General features: G+C 41.6%; 2 protein-coding genes across 7 annotated transcripts in view; both read right to left on the bottom strand.

Annotated features, from left to right (window-relative positions):
- Nucleotides 1-225: 225 nt before the first annotated feature.
- Nucleotides 226-10,582, bottom strand: apool (apolipoprotein O-like). 3 transcript variants are annotated; one of them, XM_030397165.1, is made up of 12 exons: nt 10,476-10,582; nt 9,409-9,507; nt 9,183-9,308; nt 8,590-8,644; nt 7,736-7,834; nt 4,866-4,957; nt 4,664-4,777; nt 3,850-4,051; nt 3,125-3,741; nt 3,016-3,094; nt 2,467-2,604; nt 226-882 (listed from the first exon to the last, which is right to left on the bottom strand). In XM_030397165.1, the coding sequence occupies exons 1-12, from the start codon at nt 10,485-10,487 to the stop codon at nt 794-796; spliced, it is 1,722 nt and encodes a 573-aa protein (XP_030253025.1). In that variant the 5' UTR covers nt 10,488-10,582; the 3' UTR covers nt 226-793. The 3 variants fall into 3 exon arrangements, with proteins under 3 accessions (XP_030253025.1, XP_030253027.1, XP_030253024.1); XM_030397167.1 differs by having other exon boundaries at nt 3,155-3,741; XM_030397164.1 differs by having other exon boundaries at nt 3,016-3,741.
- A 2,375-nt stretch (nt 10,583-12,957) lies between these two features.
- The window catches only part of LOC115569083 (connector enhancer of kinase suppressor of ras 2), a 75,262-nt gene continuing 68,669 nt past the window's right edge, over nt 12,958-19,550 (bottom strand). For 3 of the 4 annotated variants that reach the window (XM_030396995.1, XM_030396993.1, XM_030396994.1), the window contains 3 exons: nt 18,719-19,469; nt 16,552-16,814; nt 12,958-16,232 (listed from right to left, as the gene is read on the bottom strand). In XM_030396995.1, the coding sequence (XP_030252855.1) occupies nt 16,023-16,232; nt 16,552-16,814; nt 18,719-19,469 (1,224 nt within the window). In that variant the 3' untranslated portion in view covers nt 12,958-16,022. The remainder of the gene's footprint in view (nt 16,233-16,551; nt 16,815-18,718; nt 19,470-19,550) is intronic. The other variant, XM_030396996.1, reaches the window with a different exon arrangement.

The raw sequence follows: 19,550 nt of genomic DNA, 5'->3' as shown, positions 1-19,550 counted from the left end.
TCCTTCACTCTAATGACTTTTCTTTTGGTTGGATGATTATTAAAAAAGTTGTTGAAAGACTCTTTTTGTGTCTCAGATTTGTTTTGCAGAGCTTTGGCAGAGAAGACAATGTCAAGCGATCTGCAAGAAGTGACAAATGTTTCACCAGTTAAACTTTGTGTTTGCTATCTTATGAGTTCATGTGCACTTGTGTATGTCCGTGACATGAAATTATGAAAAATGAAATTGTGAAAAATATATTTATTTTTGGTTCTGAACATCTGAAGACAATTTTTGATGTTACAAAATGGAGCAGCGCCAGTCCATCTTATAATTATCACCAGCACATGTGCAGTATTTTGAATCTCCCAACGCAATGGGCTAAATTACAATAAATAAAAAGCACTGTGTTGTCATGACGATGAAAGCTAAAGCACAAAAGCCAGTAATTTTCAAATGACACAAACAGAGAGAAAATTTCACAATCTGCCATCTGTGAATTAACAATCACTGTTGTGGGTGTATTTTTTTCCAGGTTTCCTTCCTGCTACGCAAACAGACAGTTCTGTGAACTCAAAGTCGCCTCATTGCTGCATCAATGCAAATATACTTGGACCTTTTTCCGTGGAAAAATCAATGATGTGGGCTGAAGAAATGAGAATGGAAATGTTGATTAAAGACTTTTTCTGACTCTGCATGTTCGCAAAATGGCCTATTTACACTGCATAATGACACTGAGTAGTGTTTGTTATCTGAGTGAGATGTGCGATGGCAGTGTGGGAATGAGCTTTCTCCTGCAGCCGGCTGTGATGTCTCAGCTGCGTGTGCTGTACAGGTCTTCATCCTCAGGATTGGACTGCCCGAAGTCCATTAGAGCAGGGTCTGGCTTGAAACTAGAGCCACCTGGAGGGCAACAAGAGGAATACAACGACATCTCAGACACAAGCACAGAAATATTAAATGTTAAACTTTAAGGGAATTAAGCTGGTTTAGAATAAACTAAAATGACGAGATAACCTGCATTGGTACCAAACTACAATAAACAGTGTCATGGTTAAAGCCACTGTGTTCTGTGACCATTTAATACTAGTTGAATGGATGGTGACTGTTACAAGCACACAGACCCACACACACACCGCACAGACGCAATACATCTCTTCCTAGAATTCATGAATACCAAATAACGTAGGCTAAATGTTGCTGGGTCTCATGCGTGTGGTTTACCCGATCCAGATAAGATTTATTTATTTCACAATTCATCTAGTTTGCATTAAATGTATCTTGCACAACGAAAAAAAAATGGTACAAAAAGAAAAAACATGGAATTCCATGTGAGTAGACTGCTCTAAACCGAGCATGAGCCAGTTTATAAATCAAATTGATTAATAAACATTCTGCCATTTTACCAATGTGTGCACACAGTGGACAGATATGGAACTTTGACCTTCAAAAACATCAAATAAAAACACACATTGATTATGTGTTAGAAATTCAGAACACGTGTTACGTGGAGCTGCATAAACACAGCTCCCTAAAGCCGTGTGTAAACAAAGCAGCACGAGAGCCCCATTTGATTGTTAGTGCATATTTAGATATGAAGATTAAGTAGAGGGTATTATCTTCATACACAACGTCAGTCTAGGACCTGTTCAACTCTCATGTCTCATTTCGTGCTCCAGTGGAGTACTGATCAACTAGTGTTATTAAGAAAAATATCTCAAAATTAGTAAAATCAAGAAATAATGTTTGGTCGTACTATTCACCACTTACTTTCCACACATTAAACCTTGTATAAATATTAAAAATGTATTTGGATGCTTCCTCGTCTTGGGAGATCTCATAGAGCTGACATCTGCAGTAAGGTGAAACAGGAAATGTATTTTCCTTGGAGATTGAGGTTATTTGTAGCCAACAGGCAGATTGTGTTATTATTTTTCCAATGTAAAATTGGTGTTACGCAATATGCGATCACTGCATTATAACATTATATTTGTGTTAAAGCCAGGCTGTCTAGACGGTTTCCAAACTGTGGGTCCAGTGCATGGCTTAAAAGTTTTCAAACTGCACAAGTCCAAATGTCAACTCTGGTTCTATTTTATTTGGTGGGTATTACTTTTTGCTATCTAACAGAAGAATCCAACAAGAGAAAGTCTGTAGAACTCTTTTACTACTCAATCTGTTAAATTGTTGGATATACAATGTAGATGGGTGGTCCACAGGCCAAAGGTTGTTTGTGTTTGGCTGATATATGAGATGTTGCACTGTTATAACACTGGCAATATGAAATCATGCATGTCACACACTGGATGTTGAGGAATGCACTGCAGCTGTTTGTTTATCATCGTGCTTTACTTGATTGTTTTTACACCACACTCACACCAACAAGAACAAGATCCAACACGATCCAAAATTCAGCTAATTCTCAGATGAGATGTAGTGTGAGCCTGTGTACTGTAGTGGAGTGAGTGCAGCAGGTGTTCAAATTACCTTTGCTGTTTTCTGCAGCAGGTTCCTGAGGAGGTGGTGGTGTGAGTGTTGGTGACTCCTCCACAGCGGCGACTTGTAGTGGGTCCGCTGACTCAGGTTGAGGGGCAGGTTCAGGCTCAGCTGATTCAACAATGGGCACTGTAGAGAAGTCAAAACGCAACACATGGTCAAAAGCACAAAAAGCTTTAGTACCATCAAACTATTATTTTGAATGGTAATTACATTTAGGAAGTATTTATTCGTCAATGTAAAACAAATCAGTGAGAGTACAGTACAGGTTGAGTCTAATAAGAAGTAAGAAGAGACATACAAAAGCTTAAAAAATCTTTGATTAACACTTATATCAGTATAGACAGATATATTGGTCGGTTGTTATTGGGCTATCACAGATGTTTTGGTATCATGATGTGTTGGGGTCTAAATGTCAGTTTTAAGAGCTTTCAATGGAACAGTCTTTAATTTTCATGATTGTGTAGACTTTCAGGATGGACATGTATCAGAAATGCAGTTCTTGCTCTTCTGTATTGTGCAGCAGAATATTTCTGGTACCTGGTTCTTCAGATGAAGAAACAGATTTGACTTCTTCCTCCAGAGCGGCCTCCACTGGAGCAACCTCCACTGGAGCGGCCTCCACTGGAGCAGCTTCTACTGGAGCGGCCTCCACTGGAGCAGCTTCTACTGGAGCGGCCTCCACTGGAGCAGCTTCTACTGGAGCGGCCTCCACTGGAGCGGCTTCTACTGGAGCGGCCTCCGCTGGAGCGGCCTCCGCTGCAGCGGCCTCCACTGGAGCAGCTTCTACTGGAGCGGCCTCCGCTGGAGCGGCCTCCGCTGGAGCGGCCTCCGCTGCAGCGGCCTCAGCTGGAGAAGCTTCTACTGGAGCGGCCTTCACTGGAGCAGCCTCCGCTGCAGCGGCCTCCGCTGGAGAAGCTTCTACTGGAGCGGCCTCCGCTGGAGCGGCCTCCACTGGAGCAACCTCCGCTGGAGCAACCTCCACTGGAGCGGCCTCCACTGGAGCAGCTTTTACTGGAGCAGACTCAGCTAGAGCAGCTTCTACTGGAGTAGCCTCTACTGGTGCCGCTTCCACGGGAGCAGACTCGGCTGAAGCAGCCTCCACTGGCTCTAAGCTCGGCGTAGACTCAGCTGGGCTTGTATCAATAGAGCCATTCTCCGCTGCTTGTTTTGTGTCTGAAGGCTCCTCATTTTCAACAGGTGCAGGTATTTCCTCTGAGGCTGTGGTGGTCTTTGTCTCTGCTGGCACTGACTCTGCCACTGGATCTGGACAGGAAAGGAAACAGAGAAAATTGTCAGTAGAAGCCTTTGTGTGATTGAAACAAAAAGAGACTGAGACAGGGAAAGAAACAGACAGATCAACATCTTTACTACCTGTGTTGGTGTCTGCAGGGGTCTGGTTGGCGGATATCTCTGCGAGAGCTATCGATGAAGGTTCCTCCGATAGGATGGGGACAACAGGCTCATCAGAGACAGGAATGGACTCGGCTGATTCCACCTCTGTTTCTGTGATTGTAGAGCTCTGGGCTGAGGCTTCCTCGGTTACTGCAGACTCTAGATTTGGCACTTTAGCTGCCTAACAACATGTGGATAAAGAACACAGATTTAAATCTGTTCAACCAAGACTTCCACTTATTCGTCTACACAAAATGGTGATTAATAAGAATTTCACCATTTGATTAATCACACTCAAAGTGCATGTGTCAGGTACAGAAGTAACACCTTTCATCTATAAACAGAAAAGAGCACTCATTTTACAATTATCTGGAAAGTTTCAGTTCTAATAGGTCAGATTTTTCTACACTGGAAGGGGAAGGTGAGGAGACATGCAAGGAGAAATGCAATTGCTTACATTAGCATTTAACATTTTAGACATTTAGCTGATATTATGGGGTGACTAACAGTGAGTTATAAGCTTTAATTTCTAAATCACAGATAACTCCAAGTGCACAGTTACAGTTAAACCACAATCATCATGAAAGAGTGCTGGGACAGGAAATGAAAACCATCCTATTAAGAGATGGGAGGGACTTTTTGAGCAAGTAAAGAGGGGAAATCATTCAAGTAGGAAGGGTGTTTTGGTTTTAGTCACAAACAGTTTCACAGCACCTCCTGTTTAATATGAGCCGGTTTCACACCTTTAAAAGATCATAATAAATCTGTTGTGTAACTCAAAATGACTGTTAACCTGTGGTTCTGAAGCAGCAGTCTCTGTGGCAGGCTCCTGGGGCTTTGGGGTGAGCAGTGAAGACACTGTAGCACTGCTCCATTTTCCTGCTGCATACACCTTCTTACCCGTCACCTTGTGAAAAAAGTAAACAACAGTGTTAAACTCTGAAAATTATAATTCGGGTTGTAAGAGAGGTCAGCATTGAAAAAAGTAGTTTTACCTTTACAACGGCCACTGCTTGGGCTGGGTAGCAGACTGAAGTACCTACACTCATCAGGCCTATTGGAACTGCTACCCTCTTGAAACGAGAGCCTAAAATAAAGTTTACAATAAAGAATGGCAAACAGATGTCTATATTAGGTATGATTTCATTTTCATTCCATTATTATATCGATGTTTAAATGTCATTTAACTTCCTCCACCACAGTGAGAGAGAGTGACGAGAAGAAAGTGCTGAGAAAACCGAAACTGAACTCCACTTTTTTTGTGAAGTTCTTTTAACTTTGTGGTTCAAGTGGCAAACTGTGGTCTGCCAATGCTGATAATCTGTGACAGTTGTCTCTTATGACTGGGTCAAATGCAGGTAAATGTGCTTCAAGTAAAACGGCATCAAAGGTGATATCCTAGAATCCAAAGATAACCTGTGCACAGCAGTACTACTCTCCTGCGTGACAACTGGTGTGAAGTAATCCACACTTGATGCAATATTCCAGCGCACACCAGGAGAAAACCACGCCTTTCGCATGTTGCTTCATCAGACAAACAGAGCAACATACGCAATTTGTAGTTTGCTCCTTGTTGTTTTTAATGTCATTGTTAATATAATATATCAGTCATATGTCAATGTGTCAATCATATCATGGTGTGCGCTGGAATATTAATGTTTGGCAAAGGAATTCTCCGGTGTACAAAGTGAGTGACTTAAAGTATAAGACTTGCATGCTAAATAAACATAGTGTGTATTTTTTAATACAATTTTATCATAACAGGTCCGTATTCAAGGTGGCATGACAACTAAAGTCGACATGCAAGCCAGCTCAGTGCCTCTATAGCAGCTATGATATTGCAAGGGACAAAACAGTCCTTTGTAAATCTAATGCTGTCGAATCTATACAGTTTGCCACATGTTGAAAGATAAGACGTCCTGTGGAGAGAATTCGTAGAATACTTATTTCCCAATGATGCAAAAGGAAACATATGTTGCTTTCAGAGGAAAGGAAACAAACTTCTTTAAACACTACAAATGTTCTACATACAGGGTGCAGGGGGTGAGGGTGTCAAACCTCAATACTTTGTTGACCCAATTTCGCAGCACAGTATTTTAGTTGCCTACTTTTACTTTGTTCGGGTTTTAACTGTGTTACTAAGACACTGAACACTAATGCAACTGATGAATTGTTTTTTAATTCTATCAAATGAATACATGAACAACTCTAAAGTGTTTCCGACACATATGAATACTTGGGGAGGTATATTTGGCGACCCATTTTTCCATCTGCTGTCTGGTTTTACATCCCTTTTGTTGATTGTGCACTTCTTCCATTTAATGTAGGCCTACCTATGCTGTTTGCTTTGTACAAAACTTGTAAGTCCACCGGTTGCTGCAATGTTGTTTGTTTAATTGTGTTTTGTTTTTATATACTGATTTATATAATAATACTACCTCAATTCCAAAAAAAGGTGGGATGTTGTGGAAACAAGTTAAAGGAGAACTTCGGTCGATTTAAACATGCAGCTTCATTGCTCAAGCTACCCTTGACTTGCGAGTACCGAAGACGCGAACAAATTTGGTCTAGCCATTACAGAGCTCCGTGAACGGAGATGTAGCATTGAACGCTAACTGCATGGGGTCAGAACTTCACGCTGTGTTTTAAGCATCTTAACATGCTCCACATCTCACACCAGAAGTTATGCAACATCAGCAGACACCTTAGCACACAGCACTGTAGCGTGTATGACTCAAACTGAATAAAAAAGTAGTTAAAATAGTGTGTTTGTGCAAGCAGCTACTTACCTGTTTGTTGACATCCGTGTGTTCCGGTAGCTAGACCAAACTAGTCAATCCGTCGAGCGTGCACTTACTCCCTCACTGGCGGAGACGGAAACGTATTCCAGCATTTTCGTGTGTATGTTCATAATGTACATGTCCATGTTACAACCTGTCATGAGCCATGAGCCTTACAATAGCCTGTTAAGCCTGTTAAGTGCACACTCGGTGGATATGCTAGTTTGGTCTAGCTACCGGAAGACGCGGATGTCAACAAACAGGTAAGTAGCTCCTTGCACAAACACACTATTTTAACTACTTTTTTATTCATTTTGAGTCATACACGCTACAGTGCTGTGTGCTAAGGTGTCTGCTGATGTTGCATAACTTCTGGTGTGAGATGTGGAGCATGTTAAGATGCTTAAAACACAGCGTGAAGTTCTGACCCCATGCAGTTAGCGTTCAATGCTACATCTCCGTTCACGGAGCTCTATAATGGCTGGACCAAATTTGTTCGCGTCTTCGGTAGTCGCACGTCAGGGGTAGCTTGAGCAATGAAGCTGCATGTTTAAATCGACCGAAGTTCTCCTTTAAGTAGAACATGATAATTTGCAAACCTCTTTTGACAACTTCATGAAAACTTTTTCGATTTTGTCAATATATGCCCATTCTGGATTCAATGTCTGCAACACATTTCAAACAAGATGGGACAGGAGCAACAACAGACTGGGAAAGTTGTGAATGCTTAAAAACACCTGTTTGGAACATTCCACATTAAACAGGTTCATTGGTAACAGGTGAAAGTATCATGATTGGGTAAGAAAGCGGCATCATGTAAAGGTTCAGCTGTTCAGAAGCAAGGATGGGGCGAGGTTCACCACTTTGGTTGATTAAAAGTATATCACTACATGGGCTCAGAAACATTTCACTAAACTGACAATAAACACAGTTTGTTTGTAAATGATTACATCTGTTTTTACTCACACTTTAGACAACACCCCCTCTTTTTGGGAATCATTGTTGAAATACATTAACAGATGACAAAATAACTGTTCCCAGCAGGCCTAAAGTGTTTGTGATATATTGACTGTCGATCAGGCTACCTTTCCGTGCCAAGAACATGCCAAGCAGGCCGGCCATGGTGATGGTACCAAATCTGGGTAGAAACTCCGGGGGTGGGTCTTTCAAGTAATAGAACACATCTGGGAAACAGAAACACAGGAAACATGATGACAAATACTTTAAATGTTCTCAATTCTGAGCTGATGTTTGACCTTCTGCTCAAACTGTGACATTATTTATTACACTAACAGCAGTAGCAGAGAGGATGGTGACATAAATGTCAAGAATAATAACCTTAATGTAATGTGCAGTGGTCTCACCTATGAATAGTAAAATGCAGAAAAAAAAGCAATCTTACATATTTTTCCCCGCAAAAAATTTCAGGAGCTTTACAGCAAAACAGCTGAAGGACATAGGGTCTTGTTTTAAAATGTAAAAGAAAAACAAAACAAAACAAAGCAAACAGTTAAAATGCTTCCATACAGCTGGTTCAGCATTATCCACATCTCTGGACGCCTCGGGATACCAAACTGATTTAAAAAGATGTTATTGCCACCCTTTTTAAAGCCGAAACCCTGTGGGTGCGTGGGCTCTACTGAGTGTCAAGGGAGTAAATACCATCTTTTCATATCAATTTGGGATTTCGCGGTTTCTGGAGAAATAGATCATGCCAGTTTATGTCTTGTTTTTTAATGTTTCAAACAAACCCCAGCTACATAAGCTGGAGAATGCTTCAATGCTGATTTAGTTTGAAGCTCCAGAAATGTTCTGTGGACTACGAAACTTCACCTAGTGAGTAGCTAAAGACTGAATTTTCTTTTTTTGGTTAATATATCCTTAAAGTTTTGAGTTTTTAGTTACATATGTCACCTTAAGGTCCCTAATGTTGACTCACCCTCTCCTGCATGGTATAGATTTACACTTCCCCTTTTCACAGAGAGACAGGCACCCTGCCGGGAACAAAGGACAAAGCTGAAGTCAACCATTACAGCAGGCCAGCAAGAACACAACTATCTAGACAGTACTGAAACAGATACATGTTAGTCAGTGTAAAGTGTGTTTTCCCCATCTTCCACACTATCAAGCTGTCAAATCTCCTCACAGCAAGCCATACTGTTGTGGGCGACGTTAACTGTGTGAACACTATTTCCTGTCTGACTCCTGAACATTGCTGTTTGCAAAATTGTACCTGCACAGAGCATTTGCAGCACGTTGGATTGTTCTCTGTAACCGCAAACAAGAGGAACAAAAATCAGGCTTGGAAAACTTACCCTGCAGGTGCAAGATAAGACCTCTAGACTGTGTTTTAAGTCATGTTCCATTTATGTCACACTTATGTCACTACATCTTTCAGAGGGTTGTTACTTTGGGGGTTTTAAGTGTTAAGGAGGATGTGAGAGTGTGAGTTCACTTTGCGGCAGATGGTGTCTGTGAACTTTAAACTAATCTAATGTGTTGCTGTAGAAAACACACAGCAAAACTAAATACCTTAACAGCCTGGAAAAATGGTAGTATGCTCTCTCTCGTCGTGGTTATCCCACTCTGAATAAACCCCGGACTCTCTGGAACAAACTGAGCCTGGGCAGACGATGGCACTGGGGTGTAGATGTTCAGCTGAGGGCAGAGGCAGATTATAATTATCACATGAAACCGTTCAGTTAATGGAAATAAGTTCTCCCATATCAGCTCTGCTGACGTTTTGGGACAGTCATACCTCTCGTCGAGGAACCAGCCCATCAGTGGGCACCTCCCTCACAGTATACACGCGGATGGAGGCTATGCTCAGCACCGTCGGGACGGCCACTATCGCCACCTACAACACAGGACAGAAGTACAATGCAAACTCTAGACAGATGACTCATGTGGTGAAAGGAGATGCTTTACATATGTAGATGTAAAAAAAACCCAGACTGAAACTAAAAGGCTTGCAGTCATAATTTCATTTCAGTAAAAGTGATATGACAACATATAATCACTATATATATATATATATATATATATATATATATATATATATATATATATATATATATATATATATATATATATCAGCTTTATCACATATGAAGTATAATTATTGAAATATTAACACCTATGCTGAATTTGAACGATGAAAGGGGCTCAGCTGCAGCTCATATTAGTGGCTTTGTATACTGCTTAGTACTCTAAATAACATGTTTTATATGTTTATTGTATGTTTGGTATGCACAACATTCAGTGAAAGTTACAGTAGCTTATCACTTATTAAATGTAACTTAAATAGTAGCATAACAGCCACCGCATCTATAACTTACAATACAGTCCTTCGTTAGGTTGTAGCTACATTAAACGTTGGTGACTAGATGAATAAGTCACAACCAGCTCAAACTAAGCTAACTACCGTTAACTGTGATGTCTCTAACTGTGTTCACATGGTTGCAAAATGTATTAAATTATGTGAGCCACACTTGACACATAACTATATTGTATCGGCTATATGACACATGCTTAGGAGACAATACACTGTGAGAGTAACGTTTCTGCTCAAACTGCTGTCAGCTAACGTAGCAAAACACTGTGTACTTTAGCATCGACTCATTCAGCGAGGCTAACACAGCAGACGTGGTTAGCACAGCTCTTCTCACGCAGCGTAGCGCTAAACGTCTGCGACGTGACAGCATCGTCAGGTCTGCACTAACAGCTCGGGGACGGCTGCCGTTAACAGCACACCAGCGCATTCATTGACATAACACACATAAAAGTCAACAAAACTTTGCCGAAGAGGAAATGTCAAGTATTCACCTTGGCCGCCATGACAGCGCTCCTCCTTCTTCTTCTGTGTGCTCTCAGCCGCGGCTCCGCGCGCTCCAAACCGCGGTCAGCTACTGCCACCTAACGGTCAGAGGAGGTACCTGCAGCCGCCAGGTGTTATGCGGAGCTCGTATAAATATGCATTACCGAGCCCCAGACATGACATGGTCAAAAAGATCAAATTGTGGCCACAATATAGCTATATAGTGCGCATGAAATACTAACTCATGGCCACGAAGTAGGTATAATGTGCGCACGAAATACTAAGGACATCACGTAGGCTATTGCAGTTTCTAGAGAAGATGCGCTCGATTTGCTCACCCAGCTGTCCAGGAATTATACTAATATTATTAATTAGTATTTCGTGCGTTCATTATACTTATTTCGTGGAGACAAAGTAGTATTTTGTGGCCACGAATTAATTTTTTTGACCATGTCATGTCTGGGGCTCTGTAATGCATGGATGTAACTGCAATGTTAAAAATCACATTTTGTTGGATTTGATATTTAAAGTCATGTCCAAAATTATTCAACTGTAGTCCAACATTAGAGCAATTGTTCATTGCAGCGATTTATAGGGAGCAAGGCAAGGTGAGCAGCAGACCGCCAGACCTCAAGGCTCCACGGAAGCTTATGGTTCAGTGCAAGTCTGATGTCATTGGTCATTTTGAAATATTTGCAAATCTGTTCGAGAACTAGCACAGTTTAAGTACAATATGAACAGTGGTTACTCTGGTATAACTGCCTACAATGTTGTGGGCAGGTCTTGTAGAAGGACTCTAATCTGATTAAAACTCTAATTAAAATCGATTTATCATTTTAACTTCTGTTGTGCTCACATGTTGCATGTTCCTACATTTGACTTATTCAACTTCCCACAAAGACTTTTTTATGCCTCAACAGACCCTTTGTTTTCGTATCTGAATAAACTGAATGAACAAACTGACTTTAAAGGATAACACAGTTTCTTACTGTTTTACTTTGTTTATATGTGGTCACAAGTCTATCAGAAGCATTCACACTCATATGCAAATGTTTGCAATTTAGACTTTTCAGTTCACCAAACATTCACGTAGGAACAGGATGATATGAACATTTCATGTCACGATTACCCAGTTCAACATAATTGGATTTACACTATTCTCCAGATAATTTCAAAATGAAATCATTATTTATTATTATTATTATTAAAATTGCACAACATACTGCCCCTTGTGCTACCCTATCACCTCCAAGTTTCTAAAAAGTCCATTGTAAAGGGTAATATACTATGATGGAACAATACTTAAAGGGGCACTATGGAGTTTTGGAGATGAAATCAAACCCAGATTTTTATTTTTTACAAGACTAATGAGGTACAAATACAATAATACAAATACTAATCTTTTCCAAAACAGAATAAACAAGCTGTTCTCAGAGGAAAATAAGGTCCACAGAACACCGCTTGAAGCTGGAAATGTGGCAGGGTCCGCCACATATAAACAGTAAAGTAAAACAATTTGAAATTTAGTTGTTTTTTAGGGTCAGTTTGTTCACTCAGTTTATTTAGTCATGAAAACAAAGAGAGAGTATATTTAGTTTGTTTAGGTATAAAAATAAAATCAATCGTTGAAGATTTTTCTCTTCTGATTAAAGTGTCTAATGACAGCATGCACTCCAGTTGGCATACATGTCAAGTTGAAGTTCTTGTAAAACCCACTGACTCCATCTTATACCAGCATGAAAGTGATCCACAAAGCATCTGATTGTGTCGCATAATGTCGATTTTTTTTTTCAGTCTTCAAGTGCCAACATAAATGTTCAAAGGGGTTGACGTCAGGTGACTGTGGAGGAGCGTCCCTGACAGTCGGGACTCTTTTTGATTTTCTTTGTTTTTTCCAGTAGTTCTTGCAAAGCTTTGATGTGTGTTTGGGGTCATTATCCAGAAGAAGGACTCCACGAGACATGACAAGAAACTTAGACAAATACCCTCAAATTATGCACGGCTAACGACTCGTCAGGTTTTGCATAAACTTGTAAAGTCCATGCCAGCTCGAGTGTATGCTGCCATTAACTTCACTTAGGTTATAAGGCTGATATTATCGTTTGTAATTAAAAAAACAGAATGACATTCAAAACAAATTCAAAACAGTAGGATTTTGACCAATGGTCTGAGACTTTTTGACCCTACTGTGCATGTTAGCTAAGAAACAGAAAAAATCCCTGTGGCCTTTTAGGATGACCCCTGCCCTCAATTTGAAATCCAGTCATCTTCATCCTGTTAACATAAGCATAAAACAATCCAAGAAGCGCGCAGGTGGTCGAGTGGTTAGAGCCGACCCCGGTTCGATTCCGGCCGGAGGTCCTTTGCTGCATGTCACATCCCCCTCTCTCTCCCGTCATTCCTCTCTGTCTACTGCTAATAAAGGTGTCTATGCCAGAAAAAAATCTTTAAAAAGAACAATCCAAGAAAAGGATACACATAAACAAAAGATAGCATATAGTGCAGAGGATTCAGTTTATTGAAGTCAAAGTTTAACAACTTAAGTTTACAATCTGTATTTTTTGTAATATATATTCATATATATGAAACCAAAAAAGGCTACTTTAGGAAGAATAAATGTCATTTTCTTTCTATTTTAATTTCATCTTTAGTCAGGTTAATGTACAGAATAACAGTAAGCTAATATTATCCTTGAAAAAGAGCAATATGTTCCTTTTTTAATGTCGCAGTGCAACTTACATCTTACACACCTGTGCAATGTACCATGAGGTGTACACCCCTGAAAGAACACACAGTGGAATCTCCCTTTTCGGCCTGTTTCTGCAGGTCTACACACACAAAGATCTGGGAGGGATTAACACAGTCTGTGCCTACAAATCGTAACTCGCACTCCTTATTCTACAGTATGTCGCCTGCTCAGCGGAGTGGCGGTTGGAAAAAAGAAGACCAACATTACAGATGAGAAACGTAGAGAGAGGTCTGCAGACTAAAACTGTATCGTAACTCTTCTACAGCTGTGTGTGTGTGTAGGATCGCCGGTATGGTCAGTCCGTCGTTGCCAAAAGAGAGGGTTTGGGAGGCACAGGGAAAGTGCTTGCATCATTTAGTTTCTTTGTGGTACTCTCAAATTAACCATTCAAAAAACATGAGCTATATCTCTGGGGGTGTGTCTTTGATATTTCACGACAGTGTGACATGATGAAAAAACCTGAACCTACACTCAGAGGATTACAGTAAAGTATGAAGAATAATTACAGATAGTGCTGGTTGCAGCAGGTGCTACGCATGTCTCTCAGAGTCCTCGACACTGGGGGGCACCGTTGAGTCCTTGGCCTGATATTGCAGATGAAATGATTCATCCGAGTTTCACAGACATTGCAGACCATTCAGTGTACAGGTCGCCCAGTATCAACCATATGCTTGGAGGGAATGTCAAAATACCTTTAGTTTTTAGAAGTGACTGTACTGTTGTCTGTCAGGTAAGATTCCTGAAGCCTTTGGACACGTGTCAAAGGCTTTCTATATAAACCAAAAAAAAAACATCAAATTGAAACCTCCTGGTAGCATGCTAAAGGAGGATCTGCATGAGACAACTGAGCAGGGGAAAAACGCCTCCCTCAGTCATTGTACAGTGTGTGTCTTCAAACACTATCTAATGACAAAAAAAGAACATCAAATCTATGAACATATGAATAAAGAGTCATTCTTCAACAGTACTTTTGCATGTATCATGCGCTACAAGTCAAATTTGTCTTGCAATCATGAGAGGAAGTAAATTAAATAAAAAAGAAGAAGAAAAAAAAGAAGAACACAAATGATCCACAATATTTTACCCCGTCCAATCAAATCAGTCCCAGGCCTTTTCTCATGCAACACATCACCAGGAGAAGGGTCAGCCGTGATGTAAACCAGTAAAAATCATCTGTCAACCTGTCGTCGTCTGCCTCCTAGTTGTTCAACTGAAAAACACCCTGCGTCTACAGAGTGAAGAGGGGGACACTGCAAAACCTTGGCATAGAATACATCATACTTTACATTATATCTATGACACAAAACGTAAATAGATTTTTATATATTCTTCTATGTTTAAATATATTTGTAGACTGTACACAAATCTTTAGAAAATGAGACGGCAAATGCTTTTACCTGATATTTTGAACAGCAATGGTAAAGAGGCCGATGAGACATAGACCCTGTGATGCAGCCAATGAGATATAGAGATATAGAAAGTGCATTCTTTGTAGTGAGTGACTCCGTTTGAAAAGAACTCTCTAGCTCTTGCATTCGCTGTTTGAAAAAAAAAAAAAAGATGACAAAAAAGAGAAAATCAAAAAAAAAAATCTGTTTTGCACCCACTCAAATACATACTCTCTGTCTTCCCTCCGCTACCTCTAGAAGCATATCACAGTGGTAGTGGAACGCAAACATTTACATCAGTATACACAGCAGTATACACATATACACAAGTCTTTGAGGACTAGAGAGAGAGAGAGAGAGAGAGAGAGAGAGAGAGAGAGAGAGAGAGGAAACGAAGGAACAATTAAGAAAAAAGAGAAGGAGGAGACGGACAAAAACACAGAGAGAGATGAAGAGAAAGAAAAGAGAGGGAGGATGGATCGTAGAAGTGCACACTACCAGAGGAGCCTCCTTCTGCGGATAAAATTGTGTATGTTTTTTTTTTAACAGTTCACAGTTTGTGTGCATCTAGCTGGCACAACGGTTCCTTCAACGCTGGCGAAGCTCGTTTTCATCTAAAGCGAGATAAACCAGCGTTGACGGCTACCTTTCACAGTCTTAAACGCTTAAAGTCACATTTCCACCACTGTCCCGTCAGTCAGTCAGTCAGATCAGCCTGGAATAACAAGTGAGGTCCCTGTAAATCAACGAGCTATGCAGTGAGAGAACGAAAGACAAAAAAAAAAAAAGAAAAGAAAAGAAACGATAGAGAGAGAAAGGGGGAGAACTGGTGGCTCTGGGTGCAAAGTTCATCAGTACAAAATTAGTACAGTGCTGTGGTGAAAAGGATTCTCCTCTGTATTGCTGCTACATAGCTCCCCCTGCCCCCTTGAAATTAACAGGAAAAACAAAAAAATATAGCAAAACTGAGAGAATACAAAGGAACGAACGTGTTAAAAATTCTCCTTTTTTTCCCCATTTTGCTCGACAAGCGTGTGGAGTTTATGCTTGAGTTCCACAGACAAAGGAAGATTAATGCTTTCTGTTCAGGCATGCAATAGGCACCCTGTGGGGTCCTCAGGATTATCAAAAGTTCATACACGCAGGTCTCAGACTGTTCTCTCTATGATATTTACACATCTTACAATGTGTGTTCCTGTGTGTATGTGTGTGTGTGTGTGTGTGTGTGTGTGTGTGTGTGTGTGTTTGTGTGTTTTTGTGTGAATGTGTGTTCAGAGTCGTGATCAGAATTCAGCTCATGTAAAGCTCTGTGTGTTTCTGTGTGTGTGTTTGTGTGTATCTAAGTGTGTGTGTGTGTGTGTGTGTGCGTGTGTGTGTGTGTGTGTGTGTCAGTTCAGTCTTTGTTCCTCTTCTCTTTCTCACACATGTGTCTCGATGAAGGAGTGTGTGTGGGTCATGAGAGGTGCGGCCAGCGGGGAGAGGTCGTCCTGGCCGTTGGTGCCCGGGCTGAGCTGGCAGATGTCCGAGTAGAGCTCGCTGTGCCACTGCTTCCACTCTCTGAAGGTCTGGGAGCACAGGCCAGGGTCCTCCAGGAGGGCGCAGATTACCGCCAGCTCCGACTCTTTGGCCTGGAGGGAGCAAAGAGGGGATTACCACAGTGAATGCTCACACATCTAATTCTTCTTTAAAGGGCTACTCCACCAATTTTACACATTAAAGTGTGTTTACAGCACTTGTGGCGCATATGTGAAAAAGCAGAATAAAGCATTTTGTGGCTCCAGAGGATGCTGTATGTAATCTGATAAATTGCCTCCAGTGATGTCACTCAGCGGCTACTTACATTGTGGGTTACACCAAAACAATTTAGATGTATACATAGCATTACAGGTAAGAGGGAAATTTTAATTTTGGAGTCAGCCATCCCTTTTTATCCTCTGTGCACCCTACCTTCAAGGTGCTGCGGAGGGCTCGGACTCGGTGCAGCCTGTCGTTGAGCAGTGGGTCCCTGGCTCTCTGGGTGAAACAACGTCGAAGCTCCTGCCTGCTACAGGGTCTTGGATCTCCGAGGGCATTCACGTTGGCTTGCTCCAGCGCCCGGTACAGCTGCTCTAGCCCGTCCAAAGGTTCCGGCTCGCGACCCTCCGACACCCGCCGTTCTCTTCCCTCTGACACCCTCCTCTCTCTGCTCTCCACTCTCAACTCCCTCAGGTCTGAGAAACCCGGGAGACGAGTCAAAGTCAGATTAACTGCTATAATGACACAATGATCCCCAATGCGGTGCTTGATATAGAGCTAAAAAAAAAACAACCACTGGCAATTAATCAGTTAGTTGATTGACAGAAAACTAATTGATTTGTTTTTTTTCCATCTGACAGCTTCCAAGATGTGAATATTTGCTGTTTTTCTGAGTTTCCATTATCGCAAACTGACTGATTTAGGGAATCTGGACTGTTGGTAGAACAAAACAGGCAACATTTAGAGGTCAACTTGGGTATGGACTCACTATTTTCTGGCATTAGTCGAGAAAACTAATCAACACATTAATCAATAATGAAAGTAATCGTTAGGTGCTGCCCTACTTTAATATTGACAGAGCCTGAAAAATAGCAACAAAAAACAGTTTGTCCTGTTGATGAGGCATTTCAGATGCCAAACCATTAAGAACAATAAGAAGAGTTTACGATAGGAACATGAAAATGTTCTTTTATTGTCTGTATCTATCTCCGCCCAATCAATTATTTCTAAAGTTTTTTAGTTTGCGCCCCATTAATACAAGTGTGATTGTAACAGAGGTTACAGATGATTGATTTATTGCATGACACTTAAAGAACCATGGCCGTAAATGGAGTGGTGAAAGGTAACTTTACTCAAGCACTGTACTTAAAGCAATGTTATGTAGTCATTAGATATTTTGTGCAATTTGACGCCCCCACAGTGCAACAGTGAAGAGCAACACCACTGTGGTAAAAACAAATCCAAGGTCTGTAACAAATTATCAGATGTAATGTAGGTGCCCACTACAAACAAAACTCATGACGTCACAACAATGACACAACGCTGTGATCCTTCCCTCTCACTGAGGTTACGTAGTGATAGAGGAGCGGAGTGGCTGAGACAAAGACCATTCACCCTGTTACAAGACACTGAAGCATCAACAGGGATTTGAACCTGTTATTTTGAGTTAGAACATTTTCCTAAGGTACAATTTTGGGGTTATTTGTATGCCCTTTATGATTGTCCTACAGGTTGAGGGAAATATTCAATTTCTGAGTTCTATTTATATTTGTGACTTCTGACAAGGTGCACGTTTAAAGTGTAGTACTACAGAGTAGTAACATGTTATATAGATTTTATATTAACTGAAAAGTCACTCCCACTTTTATAAAACTCCAAATAGCAGAACTCTTAATAGACTTATCTGGTATTTGTGAGTGATAGAAGAATCACAGCTACAGGCATATGAACATCTGTTGTATTGAACTATTCATCTTTTTACACGTAGGGTCAGTTGTGAACTTCTGAAAAATGTGATCAGCACAAAACATGTTTACATAGTGTGTTTTGGGGGGTTTTAGATTTTTCCCACAAATCAACATGACATTTTTTTTATTCTTAAAAGTTGATCTTTGGCTTAGTACAACATTACAATGCTGCTTACACATGAATGCATTAGTAAAAATAATCCAGTGATATAATGTGTAATACTATCATAGTATTTTGCGAATACTGAAATAATCTTGCTTAAGTAACCTTTTCTATGCAGGCCTTTTCCTTGTAATAGATCATTTTTACTTTTAGTGAAGTACAGGATCTGAATACTATTTTAAGGGAAATACATATAGGACAAATGTATGCTGTCTGTCCCAGGTCGACTTTCCACTCTGATACCCAGTTTAACTATGACTTTTTGGATATAAAGTTACGATAAATGATTGTAAATGCAGTACTGTTAGTCCTGAGAGTTTAATTGGTAAGTCATGATGTTTGACTCATTTGTGCCTTAAAAGTTTATTCTGAAGAAGAGAGAGACTTTTTTCACCCATGCCTCTGAAAGTGTCGGTGCATACTGATGTTTCTCTCCTTGTGTAAAAAATATTGTGTGTCTTTTCCTTACCGTCCTCACCCTGGAGCATATCTGCAGCCTGCCCCTCTGCCTCCTCGTCCTCGCTCCTCTCCTCCATGTGAGCTGAGGTGTGTATCAGCTTCCCCGGCATTGGGTCCCTGTTCCTGGGCAGACTCTGGCTGCGCTGCTTGTGCGAGCGTCGGTGTGTGTGGCTGTGTGAGTGTGGACCTCGCTCCAGAGGGAAGGGCCCGTCCCGCTCCCTGTCCCTCTCTGCAGCGTGGTGTCTCCGTACGGGGAGCGTGGCCTGCCTGCGTCTCTCCGGGGACATGCCCTGCCTGCCCAGCCCTCCGTAGAGCCCCATCTCTCCTGCCATGCTCCCCATTAGGCCTCCGTAATCGCTCTCCCCCGGTGCTGTCTGCAGAAAGTGCAGCCCTGCGCTGGTCAGAGGGGTCTCGATGAGGTCCTGCCAGGAACGTCGCTCACGATGGGTTGAGCGGCAGCCTGACGAGTGGGTACTAGTGCTGCCTGTGCCTGTACCCATGCCCATGCCATCTCCACGCTGGTCCTCAGCCGAGGAGTGGGAGTGTGTGGACTCGCTGGAGAAATGTCGCCCGTGCTTGGGCTCTGGGAAGGGGCTGGAAGAGTTGACCTGGAGAGGGAGAGGGGAGGAGGAAGAGACCATCTGTGGAGGGATGGGGGAGGTGGAGGCACTCATTGGGGGGAGTGGGGACGGAGTGGAGCGCATGAGGCTCATGGAGCTGACCGAGCGGGGCAACTGGTCATAAGTGTGAAGGAGGTTGACCTGAAGAGGTTCGTGAGGTGGACGGGAGTCAGTGAATATGCAGAGGAGAGGGGATTTGGGCACAGGTACAAGGAAGATGCG

This window comes from Sparus aurata, chromosome 18, assembly GCF_900880675.1.
Source record: "Sparus aurata chromosome 18, fSpaAur1.1, whole genome shotgun sequence".
Lineage (NCBI taxonomy): Eukaryota > Metazoa > Chordata > Actinopteri > Spariformes > Sparidae > Sparus > Sparus aurata.
The sequence above is the reverse complement of the archived record's forward strand: the minus strand, read 5'-3'. Positions and strand labels throughout refer to the sequence as shown.

Excerpts from the sequence above, each read along its gene's own strand:
- apool (XM_030397164.1), bottom strand. Across the intron at positions 9,309-9,408 it reads GGCTGGTTCCTCGACGAGAG|CTGAACATCTACACCCCAGT; the intron begins GTATGACTGTCC and ends CTCTGCCCTCAG. Across the intron at positions 4,958-7,735 it reads CATGTTCTTGGCACGGAAAG|GCTCTCGTTTCAAGAGGGTA; the intron begins GTAGCCTGATCG and ends ACTTTATTTTAG.